We start from the raw sequence: 17,771 nt of genomic DNA, 5'->3' as shown, positions 1-17,771 counted from the left end.
GTGGTGGAGCAGGGACAAGCCATTTCCAGGGCCAGCCCCTGCCTGCTCAGTAGCAAGGGGTTGTAACTGTCTGACTCCAAGTCTCACTCATGCCTGTGACTGGAGAAAAGTTGCTTTTCCAGCCCCAGAAAATACCCCAGAGCAATGCAGGGATGCTGCAGGATGACTGCCAGACACAGCAGGTGGTTTTTTATGCCTGAAAGAAAGGTGTGATACCATAGCCAGGAAGTAGAGGGGATCTTTCCTAATTTGCCTGTTCCGCCATGACAAATGAAACCTCATGCAAATGAAAAAATGAAATCTCATGTCTTTATCTTGGTGAAGATAATGTGGCTCAGTGAGGAAGGACAGCATCACTGGAGAAGCATGAACTACCCTTCCAGCTCTGCAGCTAGCCAAGGGTTTGGAATCCATGGCAAGGGCTGTTTCTGCAGCAGTGAAAGGCTGAAAAAAATTACCAGTACATCTCCTAGAAATACCTCTTTGCTATTTACATTCAGATCAGCACTTAGAGATCTCAAAGCACATACAGAGCTTTGAAAAAAAATGTTACCCCTCATGTTATCGAAATAATAATACTGCAAATGAGTGTAATGGTGTTTGGAGTACAGGAACATTGAGATTTGTCATTCATGGCTGAATGTATTTAATCATACTCTGCTTAAGTATAATGAGGCCCTTATTTACAGGTCTCTGCATAGAAGTCCTTGAAGGGCAGTTTTGTATTGCAAGAAATATTTTTAAATTTCTAAATATTATTTAATTTTTTAAAATAATTTCTATTTTAAATGGTTGCTGTTGGTTAACCAAACGTGCACAGATATGGTTCTCAAGAGGAATGGCTGCCACTCGCCCAGTGTCACAGGGTGAAGCAGCCAAGCACTGGTAAAAATGATATAGAAAGTAAAGAAAGTTATTACATATAAAATGATACAAAATGATAGAGAAAGAAAGGTGAATCAAGAGTGCCTGCAGTGATCCCACTTGCTTTACAGCCCCAGGTGAAGTGCTCACAGCAGGTACCAACTGCCTGAAGACTCCTTTTTTCCCTGATGACCCTCTCATTCCTGAGATCTCTTCAGGGATGATTCATAGGGTGGGAGTTTTGGTGTGTAGAAACATGCTTTTTCTTTCAACAGGAACAACTGAAAATAGTTAAGGAAATAGAACACTTACAACAGAAGTTTTGAGACTTCATTAATCATCTATAGTAAGGAACCATCTGATGTATTGAGAAAGGTTTGTTGTACTGGGTTTATATGGCCAGGCTTTGGTAGCAGGGGTGCTAGCAGGGTGCTTCTGTGAGAAGATGACAGACTCTTCCCCCACATCCAAGGCTCCAGGTGGTTCCAAGACAGACCCACTGCTGGCCAAGGCCGAGCCCATCAGTGAGGGTGACAGCTCTTCAAGGATAATATGTATAAGAAGGTGGAAAAGCTGGAAGACACAAATGAGTACATTTGAGAGAAACAGCTTTGCAAACACCAGAGTTAGTGGAGAAGGATGGGGAGGAGGTGCTCAAGGTGCTGGAGCTGAGATCCCGCTGCAGCGCCTGGTGCAGCCCATGGTGGGGCAGCTGTGCTCCTGCAGCCCGTGGATGTCTGGGTGGAACCAGGATCCACCTGCAGCCTGTGCAGGACCCCATGGCAGAGCAGGTGGATGCATGGGGAGGCTGTGACCCTGTTGGAAGCCCAGTGTGGAGCAGTCTCCTGGCAGGACCTGTGTATCATGGAGAGAGCAGCCCGTGCTGGCGCAGGTTTGTTGGCACTGACAGTGTGACCCTGGGGGATCTCGGGGTTGCTGTTCCCTGGGAGTCTCATCGGGGTTGCTGTTCCCCAAGGTAATCAGGTTTTTCGTCTTCTCTTTGCCATAAGTGTTTTACACCGGAGCCAGAGACGACAAACTGAGTCCCCAGTCCGTGTTTCCAAGGTTGTTTATTCTTCATTATCTCAGTTCTTTCTCAGCTCTGCCAGGCATCTCCAGCAGAGCAGGACACGTGGCAGGACTGGGTGGATCAGAGAGCCCCACACCTTATATACGGTCCCCTTGACCCAACCACCGTCCAAAATGTACTTTTTATTTACAAAATTTTGCCAATGCCTACTACCTATACTAACATGTGGTTTCTACTCTAAACCAATCTCTAAAATCCAACTCAGCAAAAGATGGGGGACGAAAGCAAGAACAAGGAGCACAGGGGCCACTCCCCAATTCCTCCATCTTGTCTCTTCAACCCCATATACTAAAAATCCTAGAATCTACATTTACATTCTATGATAAACTAAATACTACTTATTTTGAATTCTCTCAGCTTGTGATTCTTCATACAATGTGGGCATTCACTCCCATGGCCAGGGATCAGAGGCAGTGTCCTCCTGGGCTCTGTGTGAGGCTGGCTGAGCCCCTTGGACAGATCCCAGACCCCCCTGTCCGGTCTCCAAACCCTCCAGGGTGGCCAGAGGGATGTCCTGGACTCCAACAGTGGGAGACCCACACTACAGTAAAGAACTGCAGCTTATTGGAAGGATTCATGGTGGAGAATTTGTGGAGGACTGTCCCATGGGACAGATCCCATGCTGGAGCAAGGTGTTTTGCCTGTGACAGTACTGGTGAGTGATTTCTCCCTGTACTTATCTCAACCCACCAGACTTTTCTCTCCTCGGCCATCAGAGGAGGAGAGTGAAGAGTTGTTTTGGTGGGCATCTGGCATTCAGCCAGGATCAACCCACCACAGATGTATACAGCTGTAAGACAATACTACTTTGAGCATGACTTACTTATGTGCTTTGTTTTTGTTGCCTAACAACTTGGCAGGAAAACAGATGTACTCTTTTACAAACAGCTTTAAGAAGTTGTTAGAATCATCCTTGAATAACAAAAAGTCACCAACAAAATCTTGTTAGTGTTTCCTGATTAGTTTCTTAGGGACGGGTTCCCAAATATTTGTGCAGGTGGCATGCAGTTCTGCAGCTCCTTCAACATTTTACTGTCCAGTGGTATTCAAGGTACTGATACACTGGATGATGCTACACAAACTAAAACCGGACAGGTGGCTCTGCTTAATCCAGGCACTTCTGTTCAGTGTATGTGTGCACAAAGACACTACAGCCAAACTGAAGGAAGGCAGGAATTTTTAAATTGACTTCCCCAGGCCTTGCGTTAAGTTGTGAGTAGTAAAGGCTAATACTTCCACAATTCCAAACTGAAATACAAAACAAACCTGAAACTGGGTACCCATTTCATCTTATCTCACTGTGGTCATTTCCAAAAACATTCAATGCAACATCCTCCTTGCAGGTTTTCCAACATTGCTCCTTGGACCCTCACTTCTGTGCCTTGTCCCACATCAGGCCTTCAAAGACAGCCCCAGGCATCACCATGGGAACTGAACAACTGAAAGCATCTCTTTTTAGTGAGGAAATGTTTTTAGTTAGCACACCTGGGTGCCCACAGAAGAGCAGGAAGGGATGAAGTTTACCGCCCTGCATGCAGGCACAGAGTCCACTGAGCAGAGCTGTCTGCAGCTGCAGTAAGAGCATGAATGCTGTTTTGGCCAGCTTTGCTGGTGCCTTTCAAAGGCAGGAAGATGCCTGTAATGTTTGGGCTGCTTCCCTTCCAGGAAGCAGCTAGTCCTGTGTGTCAGGGATTGACGCCAAGGCTTGCATTCATTCACACCATGGCTGAACTGGACTTCTAACAGACTTCTCAGCCAAAAGCATGAGACACCAGGAGAAATGGGTTAAAAAGCTATTTCTAGAATAACTTGAGTTCTTCCAGCTGTATCAAGAAGATAAAACCTCTGAAACCTCTTTGTCTTGCACAAAATGCTTTCTTTAGTTGTTGAATTTTGATGAATATTTTGTTGGCTAATTTCCGTAATGTAAAACTCCATACCAGTAACTCTCACCTTTGAAGTGACAGACTCACTTAATGTATGACAATGTAACTGGAAAAAGACAGTGACATATTTTAAAATCTTGAAAAAGCGCCAATCTCTTATGTATTCACTGACAGTCAGAATTCAAAGGTGATGACAACATCATACTTGGATACACTGAGAGTCAATCATCATCTGACCTGAAAAACAAGTGAGAGTGTGTAGGAAGAGCTCAGGTCATGGCTGATATACATGGCAAACCCCTTAATCCCAGCACCGTTGATAAATGCCATCCAGCATTAGCAGGTGGAATTAAACCTGGCTTGCAGAGGGCATCAGTGGATACAAACACTTTTGGGAACCTCTGAACTATTTCCTGGGGAAGGGCACAACTCCCACACTATGAACTGCTTCAGGTGTCACTTCTTGGAGCTGGGAGAATTTAAGAAAATTCTAAAGGAAGTAATCATTCTTATTTTGTACTTCTTATATATTTTTTTAAGTGCATTAAGTCATTAATTTCATTAAGTCTACCCTAATAGGATTTTAAGCCAGAAATTACATCCACTGACTTTAGTAAAACTAGTCAAGTTAATTTTGCACTTTTCACCTGTATTCCCTAACACATCCAAAATTTTGGTTCCTTTGGCAACCTTCCTGATATGGCATGCCACGATAGCCTACCTCACCACACAACTACAACTGGGGTTACTTTTCTTTAACAAGGCATTTTAGCCCAAGAGAATGAGGTTTTGGGGCAAAACTGAACTTTGCACAGAAATGCAGAGTCCACAGCTTCATCTAACATTTTCTGAAGCTCTAGGCAGTTAAGTTTCTTTTGCTTACCAGGAAAATGGCACCTAAATAAATCCAGGCACTCCAAGTTGCATAGTCTGACACTTGTATGGTGTTAGGGTGGTCAGAGTCTTCCACAGATTTCTGTCACTTAGCAAATGTTTTAATTTCTTATATATTTAGTTGTATTCAGGACTGGGGGAAGAAAACAAAATAAGGAAGGAATGTTTATTCCACACTACTCTCCTTATGCTTTTGTTGCAGGTTAAAAAAAAAGAAAAAGTATTAGAGTACATTTGTGATTTTCTCTGTTATTAGTCACCTAAACTACTGGACTAATTGTTCTAAACATTTCTATGATAGCTGCATATCCAAGAATCCCATCATGCCCAGGAGTCCCATTGATTTTTGGAGGGAGAGACAGAAATCTGCTCCAACATGGAAAATCACAGTCATGGCCCTCTGCACTATTATTCATGGACATTTCACGTTCTTTTTTTAGCTCCAGTATGTACAAAGAGGGGGGTTAGGCTACAGTATGTATAAACAGCATGTGCAAATGAAGCTCAGTAGCACAGCAACAGAGATCATAGTTTAAAAACTATTTTTGGGGCAAAGATCTATTAGACATGTTACTAATTAACCTATTTCCTACAGCAATACAGAAGCACTACTGAAGAGGACACTATCAGATGGCTCAGCATACTCTTTATCAAGGTCAGACTTTGGAGCATAATCTACATTCTTTAAAACTGCCATCATAGTGTCACAGAACCACAAGTTAGAAACAACACATGAAGTCCAACTCCCTGCTCTGTAAAGATTACCTAAAACTACTGTCATGAGATAAAAGTCAGAGCTGAATCTATGATCACTAACTCCCTTAAAAAAACACAAGTAGTCTAGTTTTGGTCAACCCAATGCTAAATAAAAATTACATTCTTAGTAAAACTGAAATTGGAAACCTCTTTGTTCTCTAGATTCTGTCCTGGAAGTATCTGTCTGCTAGACAAGAATTTAATCCATGAGATACAGGCAAGTATGTATTAAATAAGTGAACCGGATTTTCTGTAAAATTAGATTAAGTTCTGGAGAAAGATTAAAGCAGGCATCTATTTTCTCCAGCTGTTCACTTGATTTGTTTATATCTAGCCCTGTGTGTATTTTAAACTCATGAAGATAAGAACAGATTATCTTGACTTGACTTTACAGACAGTTGTTCAAACTGGAGATGGCAGATCAACAGATCTGAAAAAGACTCTAAAGGCAACTCTTGCCCTGCCCAAGCCAGGGAGATCCAACTTGCACTAATTCTGTTTAACGATAAAACCACCCAGATCCTAAGTGAATGAGGAATTCATTGGGAATTTATTGGAATTCATTCATTGCTGTTGGGTACTATGTGTGACACAATCTCAGGTTATTGGGTGGATGCCTGTGCTACACAGGAGAGCCTGCACCCACTGACTCTTAACAGATGGCAAATTGAGGGACACTTTTTTGGTGGTGTTTTTTTGATTTTTTTTTTTTTTTTTTTTTTTTTTTTTTTTTTGGATTTTTTTTTCCCGTGCTTTTATTTATTTGGGTTATTTTTTTCCAGCTGTGCTGCTGCTCTTTGCTGTCAGTCTTGTGTCAGAGGGAAGACTTTATTTTCACAGTGATCTGGCTTGCTGGGTGATGTGCCTCTCTACCTGGCATGTAGGATCCAGGTGAGAGAGCATCTGCACATTAACAGGGACTAAATGAAGAGTGAGAAGAAAAGTTGAGAGAGGTGCAAGAGTAAAAACTGACTGATGTCAAGGGGCAGGGAGGCTTGTTTGGGACCACTGTGCTCTGTCCCCCCATCAGAGATTCTTCAGCTGCCCTTTGCCCAGGAGACACTCCAAGCACTGGGGTATTGGTCTGGCACTGGTTATCACACCCCACCTGCAGTGCTGGGCCAAACCAGGCCAGGCTTACAGAGACTTCTTGGCATGCCAAGTCACCAAGTCAGCGTAGGCCACGTGAGAATGGCTTGTGGGTCCCTATTTCAAAGGGACTGTGCAGAAAAAGCTTTTTGGTAAGGACTTAGGGAGAGAAGGACAAAGGACAGAGAGTAACAGAACTGCTCAGTTGCCTTGAAGGAAGGCACTGAGGAGTTTCTGTCTCATCAGGTAGGTCAGAACTGACAAGGATACATGGACACTAGCTTAGGACTTGCTTCCATGCCATCTAAAAAGCATCCCCTTCACCAAGTTGCCAGGACAGTTTGTAAGATAAACCACAAAGGCGTTTATTTCAGCTAACTGATTTTCATTTCAAGTAAACAGCTTGAACACAGCCCTTTCACACCTCCCCGAGATGCCTCACATGGCTCACACTTCTTAACCAAACAGCAAAGGATGCAGCCTGTGCAAGGCAAGCAAAGGCAGATCACCTTGGGCAGAGTTCTTCCAAATGGAAAACCTCATGTGGGCATTGTCCAGTCCTCCCTGCCTTTTTACCAATTTAGTTCGTTTTCCTGCTGCAGTTGTAATGTGCAGCATTTGTGGATGATAACAAATCACAAGTAAAACAGGAGAGGAGTAAACAGCATAATGAGATTTTATTCTGAAAATATGGCAAGAGTCTAAGGCACTTCAAACATTTCAATACACTTGACTAAAGTGAATGTGACAAGGTAATAGCATTCCATAAATATGCACCAAGAACTACACTCAATTCCACGCAAGGGGAATATACAGCTGGTACCTCTAATTTTATTCTCCAATAAACATGTATGGAGCTTATAGGCTGAAACATTTAATAAAAATATGGTAACAGGACATGTAATTCTTCATGTAGGTTTTAATTATTAAGGAATATAAAATGATGAAAATACTGTGTGAGTTAATTTTATAGATACTAGTATCTTTTATATAAAAAGTTATACATTATCCCCAATTAGCAACAACTTATTTAGTGAACTTCAGACCTGACAAGAGGCTCTATCCCCAGTACCTACCCACTCACCCACCAGCTCAAGATCCACGGAGCTGACTACATAAGCAACTGCAACTTCTGAATTTCAAAGTAATTAAAAACATGAAAATCATGTTGGAATGAAATTTATGAAAAGTTTACTGTGATGAAGTCTAGGCACAGTAAATGCGTTTTAGAATGACTAGAAATAAGCCACTACATGGACAGCTTTAACTTAGTCTGCACATAACATAAGAAAGGATAATCTACAACGAAGAAAAACATGATTTATGGCAGTGTACAGAAGGATGAGTATATGAGCAAAAGAACACTTCTGGCAAAGGTTCTCCACTGAGCACTACTTAACTATATGCTTGCTTCAAGTTTACAGTTTTCTACCTTTAGCACTAGATCTCTGCTTTCACTTTGCTGGTGAGTTCAGGCACAAGACAATTACATTCAGTATCTGTCTCAGTAAAACAGTAACATTTAGCAGCTTAGAGATGGCATAGAGATTTTTTTACAGGTATTTATACACTACTACTCAAATGTGGCTCTGTGGGTCGGACCTGGAGATGTCCTTCTGCTAAGCCTAGGAGTGCCCTAAAAAATAAGAAAGAACAGTTAATCAAACAGAAATTATTACAGCCAGCTGATAGAAAACACAACACTCAAGAGTTACTCAGTTCAATTCCTTACCTATGATTGTACAGATAATTTCCTTTTTTTTTTTTTTTTTAATTTTAGGAAGAAAGGTGCCAACTATCATACAGCCTACCAACTGCAAGTGCATATTAGACAGTGAGGTGTATTCAGCAGCAGTTCATCAGGAGAGTGAGTCAGGGCTAGAGGAGACAGCTGCTGAAACACCTAGAACTATGTTTCAATTTCCAGGTCAATAATTGCCATTAAAATGATACAACAGCACCTCTGCACAGAAGCCAGAATCACTGAACCTTGCCAGTGAGCTACCTCTACCCCTTGGGAATTAGGAGGAAAAGCAGGAATTATCCTTCAGCCCAGCTTCAACCTTCTGTGTATTTTAAAAGGTACATTCCACTTAACAGCACAGAAATAGTCTAAATAATACACTCAAATAAATTCAAATTTTCACGTGCTGTACAGCTGCCAGGGAGTGAACTTTGTGTTTACATTTCACTATTATGTTCAACAGTAGCAAGCTGAAACATCACCTGCAGGAGCTGTGTACTAACCGGTGACTGGGTTTTGGAGAAGTTGACGTGGGCATAGAGGAGAACTGCTATGTCCTTGTGTCCAGCTTCCAGGGCTATTGAAAGTGCTGTGCTGCCATCCTGAGAGAAGAAAGGAAGAAACAAGAGATTTAGTGCTTGTGTGCTGTAACAGATCTCTTAAAAGCCCCATCAGCCCACAGAGAAGTGAAGTTATTAAGTGGAGGCTGTACTGCTCATACAGACAGGTTAATTTAGAGTCTTGTTTAATTTCTTTTGTTTTAAGCCTTGCACTGCTGTTTTATGAGGCAGTCCAATTGTCAGAGCCTCATAATTTCTCTAAACAAGATTATTGCTGTGGAAGAATGAGCACACTATTACCACAGTAATGTTACATGCAGTGCTGTGTAAGACCAGAAGATTGGGCTGTCTCAGAGAAACTACAGTCAGTCAGTCAGTAACAAGCAGAAGAGATGATATGGGAGGGAAAAATGCTAGTCAAATATAATGATAATTGCTGTGTTAAAATGATAATTGTTGTGGTATAGCTCCCATCAACACTAAGAGAAATTGCAGTCATAATTCCAAATGCTTCTTGATGGAAGTCTAAATACAAACAAATGGACTTTCCTAGTCAAATACTGCCACCTCAGTTTCTCAGAAGATACCATTGCTATCAAAACCCACAGCTGTTGAGAGTTCTAGAAGCATAAAGTGCTTTAGCTGAAAGAATATTTTACTGATCTGCTGTTTTTCCTTTGGACCATGTTTGGTCCAGGAAGACACAGATGCCAGGCAACCCGTGATGTGAACTGATGCTTGGTTCACTGCCTGGCTTTTGGCTCTTGCACACAAATGCCAGTATTTGAAATGCCTCACAGGAAAGGAGCACACATTCCAGGAACTGCTGTAGCCCTGATGTTGGAACAGTTGGCATCAGTTTGTAAATGGTAAACCCTTTCTCCAGCATGGGACACAAGGAACAGTGTCCACATGGAAAGTCTTCTCATGAGACTAAAGGGAGCAATTATACATAAATCTGATTGTCCTGAACAGACAGGGAGCTAGAAGTGCTGTCTACTACAATGCAATAGAGTGCATGACAAATGCACAGCTAACACTCTCCAGTCAGCACAAGTCCTTAAAGAGGTGCTGAAATCACTGCAGCACACATTAGCAGGATGATGCTCAGCTTATTACTGACCATGCAGACTGGAAAAGCATCACTGTGACACTCAGATTAACTAGGAGAATGCTAAAAGTCTCCATCCCACATCACACACAAATCTGTGAATAAGCAACAGTCAAACTGTGCTTGGGAAATTATCCAGCTGGCCACAGGAATAGTTAAGTATCATAAAGACAGTTAATGATTTTGTATCTGACAGTGCTAGCAGTATCCAAGCAGCAATAATCTAGATTGCTCCTGAAAGTGTTTGTTAGACTGAGGTGTTCTTACATTTTCCTCTCGGGCCAGATGTTTCACACCACTATCAGTATGAGCAACTGAGCTGCCTCCTGCAGCAAGTGGGTGAATGAAGAAAAATTATGTCCTTGCCTCTCTGCAAGAGCTTCAACAAGTAACCACCCACTGCCCCCACAAATCCCAAACCCGGACTCCATTTCAGTGTTCAGTGGGTAAAAGCAATAGGAAGAAACAAAAAGTATGCAAGAAATGTTGTTAACAAGAACATAGTAGTGGCAAAACCCAAGCTGAATCAGTGTTTTCAAGCCTGAGAAATCTATCAAATTGCTGACAATGTAGGCTGCAATGGTCCCTGCAAACAAGAAATGTGCAGGTGTCCCACTTGGCACTGAAGTCACAGTCTGTATCCATCTATTGTGAGGACAGTGCAGCTTCATGGCTAAGACTCATGGCTTAGTCTAGTCATGTTTAGACTATAGTCTCAAAAGTCATGGTGCTGGAACAGCGTGAACATTCTTTCAAGAGAATTGTAGGGATGATGTTTGCCACAGAAAAGCAACACAGTGAGGCCCTAAGTCACCAGATAAGGTCCGAACTGAAAACTGGACAACCCCTTTGAAAGGGGGAAGGAATGTGAGAGGGAAAGATGTTTTCCTATGAGCTAACAAATGTTTTTCTCTGTTCTGGCCACTAAACACCTACAGCTAACCACAGAAATTGCTACCAGGTACGTCTCTTGGAAAAGTAAAAGCACTAGCCAAATAATGACAGCAGAAGATTCATGCGGTTGGTACTCTGGCACTCTGAGTCAGACTTTCATCCAGCCAGAATTCAGATGCACTGAAAGGCAACTCACATTGTCCTCCAGGGTGCTGTTACACCCAGGCTGAGCCAGCAGAAGCTTAACGATCTCCACGTGTCCGTGCTCACTAGCACACATCAGAGCTGTGGAGCCCTCATCATCCTGGATGTTGACATCTGCACCACAGGCCAGCAAAGCCTTAACCATGTCTATCCGGCCATGACTCACAGCCAGCATCAGTGCAGTCTGGCCAGCCTGCATGGAGAGAAGAGGAAAACCAAATAATTACAGAGACAATCAGTGACAAAGCATGAATGCCTTTTTTTTTTTTTTTTTTTTTTTTTTTTTGACACTGTGTTTCTTCCAGGGTGAAAAAAAATCTTATTTTAAACAGTACTTTCAAGGCTTTGACTGCCATTATCTCAATGCCTTTTGTGGATCATATATCCCACGTTCACATAGCTATTTATTGAATTAATGGAAGATATCCAAGCTATTTGCAGACATCTGTAGCTTTTTCAAAGGATCTAAATAGTGCAGAATTTGTAAATGCTGCCCAAAATTCAGTAACAGTTCTTTCACACAATGATAAACCCTCATTTTCAAAAGAGGTTCAAACATGAGACTGAATTGTTCTTCCACAGCTCTGTTTTGTATATAGTAATCAAAAACATACATAAAACCCCCACGGATGATGAATGCAAATGACAGCAACATTTGAACCGATGAGAGCAGGGATGGGAGCATGGAAGGAACAATAAAAAGGCACAGGAGTACAGCAGTAAGAACTGTGCCTTGTGAACTGTTTGACTGACCTGGCTGGCTTTAGCATTCACGTCCCCACAGCTGAACAGTTCCTCCACTATCCTCATGTCCTTCTCTGCTTCCACAGCTGCAAGGGCAGCAAGCATGATGGGGGTATAACCAGCCTTGTTCTGATGATTTACATTACAGACATCTGCAGAGGGATGACATAATTTCTTCAGAAAGCAAGAACCCAAAAAGCACTAATTGTGCTAATCAACTGAATAAACTGTCAGTAAAGCAGCCTATAAAAAGAAAAAGTAGCAACTGCTTTCACAATGGATGCAATTCAAAAGAAGGTGGAGAAGAAAAGAATTAACAGAGGAGCTCTTGAGCCAGAGAAAGAAAATAATTCTTTTCTACTATGTGTAAAGCACAAAAGAGAGCACAAAGACATTTTATATGTTATCATTTTGGGCATTATTTGTGCATTATTTTTTCCTTTTGTAAAAGCAAGTGGTCTGAAATTTAGCACGACATTCAGAAACACTGTCAGGAGAGTCCTTAAGCTCTTCTCCCAAGGACATCCATACTGCAGAATAAAAGTGGTCCAGCAACAAGTGGAAAAGATATTTCTCTTCAGCACAAATATTTTCCTGCAATTTGTGTTAGTTTAAAAATCTGCAAGTGTACTTCAACATGTTTTGGAGCTGCCAAAAAACCCACCCCTTTAAATTAAAGCCTGCTGCCAGTTCTACAGTGTATTTGACCACAAACAAAACTGTTCTGGGAACAAATACAGGCAAGTCCTCTGACCAGTGCCAGCAACCAACAAGAGTTCTCTTTTTTGTTCAAACCTTGCTTCCAGTCTGTCCTTGTTCCTAAAATCCTGCAGAAATTCAGCAGTGCTTATTGGTTTACTAGGCAGAAAGGTTTTCAGTGTGCTTATCATATTGGAAAGGATGGACTCAGATTTACATACACATAATCTATAGACTAGAGGTTAAATTGCACCACAGATACCCTAACAAGCAAAAATAGTTTAGGAAATTCTTCAGACTTATGGTGAAAGGATCTTTTTTCCAGTCAAAAAAACATTTCAGAAGCAATTCAAGTGCGGATGTAAGATATTACAATTCTTTTCATGTTAAATAGACATCACTGATGATACCTTTTAACCAATAGATCAGTAGTACTTTCAGACATCACTTCTGTGAAGCCACTGAAGCCAGAGAACACAACACTCTGCTACATGCATTACATCTGGAGTAACTTTTAGAAGTGGTGTGCTCCTACTTTGACTAGACTGCTTCAGCTGAGTGTGTTTTCTGAGGTCACATTTAGCTCCTTTTCTATATGGCTAATAATAGGGAAACTCTTTGTCCTCTTGGAGACTCTGCTTTGTGCTATGGAGGATTCCCTGATCTCATCTTGTCCACTCTTCTCACCAACCAGACACAGAGCTCTTGGTCCAAGAATCTACCTGTGGTATAACCACATGTCTATCACAGGCTGACCACAGTGACCATTCAGACACAATCCAGAGAAAAGATTGTTGAAACCTGAAGGAACCTGCCTGTTTGCAAACATATTCCAAGTGCTGGCATGAGCAGGGCTCTCCTGCAGAGAGAACTACCTGGGACTAGTCATGGTTGTTACATTTTACAGGTAGCACCCCTGGTGTTTATAGGCATGCACTGGCTGCCACAACCAACAGGAGTCCAGACTTCCAGCAAGAGATGAGCGTGTTCCTGCTCTTCTGAGACACCTAGGGAAGCACAGGGGCAGCTCCCTCCCACCACACTCTGCTGCAGAGCCAGCCTGACATTCACCCACTCCTGACATTCCCTGCATTCCCCTGCTGTGACTCACTCTTCCCAAACACAGGCTGCCTTCAAAAGGACCAGAGATTTCAAAGTGCTCACTTTCCTCTTGAGGAAGTCTCTGCGTGTGTGACACATGTGCTGGGTTATCAAAGCTGAGATTGGTATCTTTCATATCCTTGTTTATCTGATGCTTGCCTTCTGGATTTATGAATATTTCTTGGCTTACACTTCAGGTGTGTCATTGGCCTAGTTAAGCTTTCACAACCAACTCTGACAGGTTTTTTAACTAGTTTAGAGAAGCAAACTTCACTCAGGGAGCAAAACTAGGATTAAACAGATTAAACATCCAGCCTGGGACCAGTACCAATGTGACAATCTTCTGGATGCCATCTGGCACACTGAATGTGGAGAGCAGATATCCAGTTCTCCCCTTTGTCACTACCCTTTCTCCATGTGTGTTGCAAGAGGATCAAAAAAAAAAAAGGAAGCAACAAAAGCAACCACATGAAGCAGTATCAGATTGCTTATGGACCAGGAAAATGGTCTTTGTGACAGAATGCCATACTGCTCCAGTTTCTCAGGAAAGTAGTATAGATGTGTCAATATGAAGGCCAGAAAAATCTTCTGCACTGCTCTAGACAAAGCTGGAGTAGTTTGCATGTTTAAGATGCATTTATATACCCCAATGAATCTTCCTCCATCAGCACCCTACAGAGTGCTGAGCAGCAGCTGTGCAGCCTCCAGAGAAAACTGCTGGAGAGACTGGTGCTGCTGAACTTGGGACTACAGTCCAAGAGTCAGAAATCTAACTATCTATCTCAATTCTGTATATAATTTATCTAAGTATTTTTTTTTAACTTCAAGAAGCATCACCTCCAAAGCTAGGACTGAATGATTCTAGACTACCTAAGTGAGCTACCATGTAACTGTTAGCAGTTAAAACACCTGCTGGAAGAAGACCAAACTTGGCCTCTGGTGCACCCAGAATTTCACCCATGAGAATTGCAAAAGCAAGTATGATTAAAAAGAAAATAAAGCAAACTTACTTGCATCCAGAAGAAGCTTTACAATTTCAAAGTTAGAATGTGAGACACTGTAATGCAGAGCTGTGTTTCCATTTCCATCTGCCATATTGATGATATGTCTGAGGACAGCAGGAGAAATCTCTTCAAAAGCAGTTATGTAGTCTCCAACCATTTCAGGGACAGCTGACTTCTGACTTGAGACACGAAACCACTCATGCTGGATGGTATTTAGACAAAACCTCTGCCGAAACCAAGACAGAAAAATTTACATATGGACAATCTATTTAAAGGATTTTCCATCCCATAAGTCAGCAATGCAGGGCAAGTATTTTTTAGTCCTATGTGGGAAGAAAGTATTCAGCTCACAAACAAGATGTACAGACTGAAGTTCCCCCTGTGACTAAAGCCTGCTTTAAACACCATTTACTTTTCACTTCACCTGACTGTCACCTCTGAGGGCACAGAATTTTAGGACGGGAATACTCCCAGAATTAACGGTTGTCAAATACTGGTGAACATTAAAAAAGACTTGCACAACAATCTCCATCAAATACTTAACTACTTTTATAGAGGATAAAATGATAAACTGATAAAATCAAGACTTTCTTACTGGACTTCAAACAACAGCACGGGCATAGGCCCAGTTCTGAGGCACAAATTATCAAATGCACAAAGTGTATGAGAACTGGGTGGGCAGCAGTTCTGAAGAAGAGCTGAGCATTACAGATGATCACAAACTGAACCCAACATCACATTGTTATATAAAAGGTAAATACTGTTTTGGGGTGAATAAGCAGATTTATAGCTTGCATGGCATGTGATGACATCCTTTCTTTCTGCCTTGTACTATGAAGACAACACCTGGATGACCTGGTGTGGTCTGATCACTGAATGACACAAAATACTGGGTTGAAACAGTTTCAAGGATGAGCAGCAAGAATGAAGAGAAGTCAAGGAAATTTGACCTGCTGGACAGACAGGAAGGACTGGAGACCTCTGCTGAAAAGAACTGCTAGGGAAAGAAACTGTGTAGCATTTGTTGCAGAAAAAAAGGAAAAAAAGGAAGAACCTGTTCTTCACCTGAAGGCTGGCTGGCTGTAGTAAGAAGAGATTTTAGGGTTGCAATGAGAACATGCAGGTACATGTTCAGGATAAACTTTCCCACGGATATGGACTGAGAGTGGGAGAGTCGGAGCCTCTCAGGCCAGGTGACTTTATTTATTTCAGGCAGTACTGAGTGCAAAATACCACTAAGAAACTATTTTTAGTCACAGTATCACATACATTATTAAATAAACAACACACTTTTTAAATCCAGTTAATCCATCACATTCAAGAAGGTGCAGTCTATAGCTCTTCCTGGTGTAAACTGCAGCTACAACAGCTGGGTATGCTGGAAGAGGTTGGGACAACTTATACAGATCCTTAGCTATACTGACATTTAACCTGTTTGGACAAGACTTCTTTATCAGCAGACAGACAGAGGACAAGAGCTGATTAGTCTGCAGCTTCCACCTACAAAGCACTGCTTGTGCTGGAAAACACTTCAGGCACAAGAAAGAAAAACATAAATTCAAATTACACTTCCAAGGCAGAGATCATCACCTGATTTTGCCATTTTTAACACTTTTACTCCAAAAGGGCCTAAAACATTTGTTGTTTGAATGCCTAAGCTACTCCTGAAGAACAAACACAGAATTAAAAGCTATGAGTCACAACTGTATGAAAAAACATTTCCAAACATTGCCTGGACCACAGATGTCAGAACTGGACACAGACAGTATTACTGGGTCATACAGACAACGTTATTGTCCTTAAGAAGCTGCAGATGCTCCATAGTAGAGGAGAATGACACTGAATTGTTGCCTATTATATGACTGCACAAGTGTAACACATGAGAAAATCAATTTCGTATCATTAAGCAGTGTTCCTCTGCTTTCAGATTGCCCTCACAGAGTAGCATAGGCAATCCCTATGTGAGGCATTTCCAATAAGGCAAATACAGTTTTAATTCTTGAGACTTGAGTATTTCCTAAGTATTAACAAGGACTCCTCCTTACTCTCTGCAGCACTGATAAAAACTGCCAGTGCAGTAAACAAGACAAACAGCATCCTTGTGCTTTGAAGAAGGCAGATCACCTAAAGTGTTTCAGAACAGACACTGAGGTGTTTTTATAGGAAGCAACATGTTCCTCACCCACTGCAGTCTCCCAACATGAGGCCTGAGAGCTGCCCACAGCAGTGCTACACAAAAAAAAACTACAGGAGTAACACAGGAATGCACAGGTGTGTTGAAACTCTACTTTGATGTTACTGTTTTTATGTGTGTGCCTTGGGACAACAACATTTTGCTGCACACAAAGCACAGGTATGGATGAGGGTGTCCTGATAGAACTTTGTGACTCTTGCAGGAAAGATGGAATCCTCTTCTGCCTAGCCACTGCGGTGCTGGTACTGTAAAAGCACAAGTTACCTCTCCCTGAAGTTTTTATATTGAACCTCATGAGAAAATTTTCACCTGTATTACTTACCACATCTTTGTTGGTTAAAGCCTTGGGGTCATCAATGTTGTTTCTCAGCAGGTTACAGGCAGAAAGCATCTTTTCACTTAGCTCGTACCTAAGGGAGACAGCAAAATACAGGGCATGTTTCAATTTTTATCCTAGCATTTCAGTATGGAAACATTTGTTTTTCTTGGAAGTTCTCTGGGAATTAAAAGTTTCCAGGCAAGCCATCTGCTCCTACCATGCAGAAGCCACTCTGGCAGCTCTTTTCACAGACACACTGAATGGAGATGAGTGTGGGAAGAGCAACAGGAGAGTGGGAAACACATCACATTTGTGCTCTAAGACTTGGAAACCCTTCTAGTGGAAATTCTCATCTACTGCTGTATGACTGCAGAGCACACATTATATCCTATGTGCTTTGAGTGCTTGATTGATGAGGAGAAATGCCAATAGTTGTGATGGAAACAGATTTAAGCAGTGGGGAACAGCTCAAGAGGTGCCTCCTGCCAGCTCCCATTCACTGGAATTAGCCTTTCTCATCCCACCCGCTCTGGAAATATACTCTTTTTCCAGCCCTCTTTAATTTTTACACTTCTGTGCCCTTTTCATTACAAATTTCAAAACTCATGACCAAAAATA

At 41.9% G+C, this 17,771-nt stretch overlaps 1 protein-coding gene across 5 annotated transcripts in view; it reads right to left on the bottom strand.

The window, feature by feature from the left end:
* Positions 1 to 7,237: 7,237 nt before the first annotated feature.
* KANK1 (KN motif and ankyrin repeat domains 1) overlaps positions 7,238 to 17,771 on the bottom strand; it is a 128,983-nt gene continuing 118,449 nt past the window's right edge. For all 5 annotated transcript variants that reach the window (XM_063421519.1, XM_063421517.1, XM_063421521.1 and 2 more), the window contains 6 exons: positions 17,157 to 17,244; positions 14,647 to 14,866; positions 11,846 to 11,988; positions 11,085 to 11,285; positions 8,827 to 8,925; positions 7,238 to 8,215 (listed from right to left, as the gene is read on the bottom strand). In XM_063421519.1, coding sequence (XP_063277589.1) covers positions 8,153 to 8,215; positions 8,827 to 8,925; positions 11,085 to 11,285; positions 11,846 to 11,988; positions 14,647 to 14,866; positions 17,157 to 17,244 — 814 coding nt within the window. In that variant the 3' untranslated portion in view covers positions 7,238 to 8,152. The remainder of the gene's footprint in view (positions 8,216 to 8,826; positions 8,926 to 11,084; positions 11,286 to 11,845; positions 11,989 to 14,646; positions 14,867 to 17,156; positions 17,245 to 17,771) is intronic.

The sequence above is a fragment of the Prinia subflava genome, chromosome Z, assembly GCF_021018805.1.
Source record: "Prinia subflava isolate CZ2003 ecotype Zambia chromosome Z, Cam_Psub_1.2, whole genome shotgun sequence".
NCBI lineage: Eukaryota > Metazoa > Chordata > Aves > Passeriformes > Cisticolidae > Prinia > Prinia subflava.
Note: the sequence above shows the minus strand (reverse complement) of the source record. Positions and strands in the feature narration are given on the sequence as shown.